We start from the raw sequence: 4,224 nt of genomic DNA, 5'->3' as shown, positions 1-4,224 counted from the left end.
AGCAATCAAATAAGTACTTATGGAACATATTCTCAAATAAACACTTCTTGGACATATCTCGAAAATTATGAATGAATTTTGATTGTCAATTGAAACATTAATCAATCTAATATTATTTAGAATGCAGAAAATAAGTTAAACTAACTTCATTTTGACGAGAATTTTTTTTTATTTTCATGAAAAATTTGCTGAAATGAGTGAAAATTTAAAAAAACGGTGTATTTTCCAGGATAAAATCCGTACAATCCGTACAATTTGAAAACAAATCCGTACAATCCGTACAATCCGTACAATTTTAGGGTTAAAAAAAAATCAATCCGTACAATCCGTACATTTTGGCCACCCTGTAATTATACCCAATTCACGTGAATTCTGTCAAGCCGAGTATATATTTAAATGAATTCTGATGGGCTTAAGTCTCCCTATTCAGGCGAATTCTGCCAAGCTTAGTCTCACTCCTATTCACGTAAATTCTGTCAAGCTTAGTCTCCCTTCAACGTAAATTCTGCCAAGCTTAGTCTCCCTCCTATTAATGTAAATTCTGTCAAGCTTTATCTCCCTCCAACGTAAATTCTGCCAAGCTTAATCTCCCTCCTATTCACGTGAATTCTGCTAATCTTAATCTCCCTCCTATTCACGTGAATTCTGCTAAGCTTAATCTCCCTCCAACGAAAATTCTGCCAAGCTTAATGTCCCTCGATCCTATTCACGTGAATTCTGCCAAGCTTAATCTCCCTGCTTTTCACGTAAATTCTGCCAAGCTTAATCTCCCTCCTATTCACGTGAATTCTGCTAAGCTTAATCTCCCTCCTATTCACGTGAATTCTGCTAAGCTTAATATCCCTCCTATTCAGGTGAATTCTGCCAAGCTTAATCTCCCTGCTATTCACGTGAATTCTGCCAAGCTTAATCTCCCTCCTATTCACGTGAATTCTGCCAAGCTTAATCTCCCTTCTATTCACGTGAATTCTGCTAAGCTTAATCTCCCTCCTAATCACGTGAATTCTGCCAAGCTTAATCTCCCTCCTATTCACGTGAATTCTGCTAAGCTTAATCTCCCTCCTAATCACGTGAATTCTGCCAAGCTTAATCTCCCTCCTATTCACGTGAATTCTGCTAAGCTTAATCTCCCTCAAATTCACGTAAATTCTGTAAATCTAAAATCTCCCTATCCATGTGAATTCTGTTGAGCTTCGTCTCCATATATTATGTTGTTCAAAGAATTGTAACTACTGAGGATCGTCATGATAGACGTGAAACATTGTTTAGTTTAATTCTTTTTTTTAAAAATGTGAAGTTAAAAGCTGAAATATTTTATTTCCATATATATAATATGTAAATTAAGGAGCTCCATTTTTTTAAAGAATTTAATTCGCTTTATTAGGGAAAAAATTGAATTAGGAGGAAAATAAAAAAAACTTTCCTTTCCCCCAAATCATTCAATATCTGAAAAAATTCACCCGTGTAGAGAAATCAAAGCTATAATTTTGGATTCAAGATTAACACTACATGAAATGGCAGTATTATTTAAAAAGGGGGAGCCAGTGATTTCCAATGAACTTAAAGAAAATCGTGAAATTTAAATGTAGACAAGTTGCAACACTGAATTTAGGCGGGCCCGGGTAATTTAAGAAAATATACACCGAATTAACAACCAATACATATCAAGTACTTACATCATAATCAATGCAGAGTTCACTTTCTCCCACAATAAGTTCCTCTTCTGGATTGGAGAACACGACTGCCTACGAATACATTAATCGTTGGAATAGATCAGGTTTCATACAATATTATATAACTAGAGTTTACACCAGTAGTATCTCAATTAACATATAAATATTTCAGAAGCAAGAAAACTGAGGGTATACGCCTTGAACCACTATTTAAAGATATTTAGGAACGAAATGGGGGATAATGTTTCATTGGAACATAAAAAGCTTTCATGTCGGAAAGATCTTTTCACCATTCTCAGAGAATATAATTTTCCAAATGTTTGGCCCCTTCTAAATATTGAATATCTAGGCTGGAATTGACACTATTTGGAAATTTAAACCAAAGACACTGTAATTTTGTCCAGAAAACTTGTTTAAAAAGGTGACATGTGGTTGAGGGGTAGAGTGAAGGGGAAGGGCGACAGAAAGAACGAGGAAACTGTGTCGAAATATCTCTTAAGGGGGAGGGCGACGAAAGGAACGAGCTAACTGAAACTGTGTCGAAATATCTGTTAAGGGGAGGGCGACAGAAAGAACGAGGAAACTGTGTCGAAATCTCTCTTCAGGGGGAGGGCGACGAAAGAAACGACCTAACTGAAACTGTGTCGAAATATCTGAATGTTTTGAAATTGAATACGATATTGTTTCAGAGATTTTCATGTAGAACTATGTATTGTTTCAATGGAACATAAAAATCTTTCATATAGGAAAGATCTTTTCACCATTCTCAGAGAATATAATTTTCCAAATGTTTGGCCCCTTCTAGATATTGAATATCTAGGCTGGAATTGACACTATTTGGAAATTTAAACCGAATAGTCCGGGTGGTAAGGGGGGGGGGGCAAGAGATAGAAAAGAATTCATTAAAAATTTTGTTTAGATTTGCTTAAATTTTTTTGGAAACAAATGGACAGACATACGAACCGCCAGACAGACAGAGGGAAAGTATATATATATATATAGTTCGAGAACTGTATAAACCCCCTATGTTCGATCCATTATATAAGTTCAATTCAATCTTCACGAGGATCCAATTCATGTTTAGTGAAGACCCGCTGGTATCTTACTTTAGTTGGATCTTTTTTAACAAAGAAGTGACTAATAGCGGATCCATTGCTTTGTCTAAACCTAACAGATTAAAACGGTTGAAACTTGGACAACCGTTCAAGTACTCGCTTGATATCCAACCTGACAGTCTAGCGGACCAACTCAGCATTTTTATAATATCATAAACAAGTAAAATCAAAAACAGTTTTTCGAAATTGTTTATCAAAGGACAAATGAAGTATCTTCGTAGCCTTAGTTAAAAAAAGAAGGTTGACTTGATTTGATCGAAAAAAGATTTGATTTGCGAGGTATTAAATTGGAAGTCTAGACTCTGACGTAGAGATTAGACCCATATTGTGTATTATGCCTCTGGCTGTGGTAGATTTAATCTTTAAACGTTTTCATACAAAACCGGTTTCAAATAATCTCAAGACAGAAACGCTAAGATTGCGGGGAAGTTAAAAAGAAAGTAGAAAACAAACTGTCATTTCATAATCAACGATTTTTGATAAACAAGGATGAAAAGTTCAGCACAAATAAATTTGTTAATTTTTTCCCCTCGCATTCTACAGTGTTCGGCATTTATATCAATTACGACAACTTTTCTATTAACGTTATGATATTTAACAAGCTTCAAGCTAAAAGATTACAAGTAAACAGATCATCTGGCTGAATTCCTGAACGGCCAATGAAGTCGAAAAAAGAGGTTTTAAATTATCACACCCGTGGTATATAAACATAATTACACCAATTAAACCAATTAACAATTAAAATCTTTGTCATATTGATTGTGTATGCATGCAGCTTTAATGTATTGATATATACGACTATAACAATTTTATACAAGGGAAAATTGGCTCAAATTAAAAAAAATTATGCAATTGTTTAAAAAATTGGGATAATTAGAATGGTTGGAGACTGGGGAGAGAATTCCTACCTGGGTTTCTGTTGTTGCTCCATTGACACCTGTGGTTAAGTTCCTAGTCTTGTACAGTTTAGATATCATAATATAATGCTGGAAATCATAAGGTAGGTTTCTATCTCGGGCCTTGCGCATCTCAGTAACAAGGGTTTCCAGCAGGGGCACAGTGATCTAAACCAAAAAATCTCATAAAATGTATACAAGCTGGAGCACTTTTGCCTAGGTTTATATCATGGTTCATCAGTCGTGTGTATTTTCAGAAGTGTATATTTTTTTAATTACCCCACATGGGGGGGGGGAGGGTGATGATTTTTGATGATTAAGAGGGAAAAATGAAAAAGTGGACATCAGAAAAAAACTTCTTATTCTTCAGATAATTGAATTGCATGTAGCAAGAGATTGGAGCCTTCCATTTGTTCAAGAACAGGAAAAATGCCTTTTTTACCCATTTAGTATACCTGAGAGGCCATATAATTAATTGGCAAATATAAAAGTTAAAGAAATTTATATGTATATGTACGGATAGTCATAGGGTGGGGGGGG

General features: G+C 35.1%; 1 protein-coding gene across 1 annotated transcript in view; it reads right to left on the bottom strand.

Annotated features, from left to right (window-relative positions):
- LOC111706043 (protein BCCIP homolog) overlaps window positions 1-4,224 on the bottom strand; it is a 14,401-nt gene that overhangs the window by 2,682 nt on the left and 7,495 nt on the right. Inside the window, exons 7-8 of the mRNA XM_023478796.1 lie at window positions 3,697-3,852; window positions 1,677-1,745 (exon numbers count right to left, since the gene is read on the bottom strand). Coding sequence (XP_023334564.1) covers window positions 1,677-1,745; window positions 3,697-3,852 — 225 coding nt within the window. The remainder of the gene's footprint in view (window positions 1-1,676; window positions 1,746-3,696; window positions 3,853-4,224) is intronic.

The sequence above is a fragment of the Eurytemora carolleeae genome, unplaced genomic scaffold (assembly GCF_000591075.1).
Source record: "Eurytemora carolleeae unplaced genomic scaffold, Eaff_2.0 scaffold683, whole genome shotgun sequence".
NCBI classification, from domain to species: Eukaryota; Metazoa; Arthropoda; class Copepoda; order Calanoida; family Temoridae; genus Eurytemora; species Eurytemora carolleeae.
Note: the sequence above shows the minus strand (reverse complement) of the source record. Positions and strands in the feature narration are given on the sequence as shown.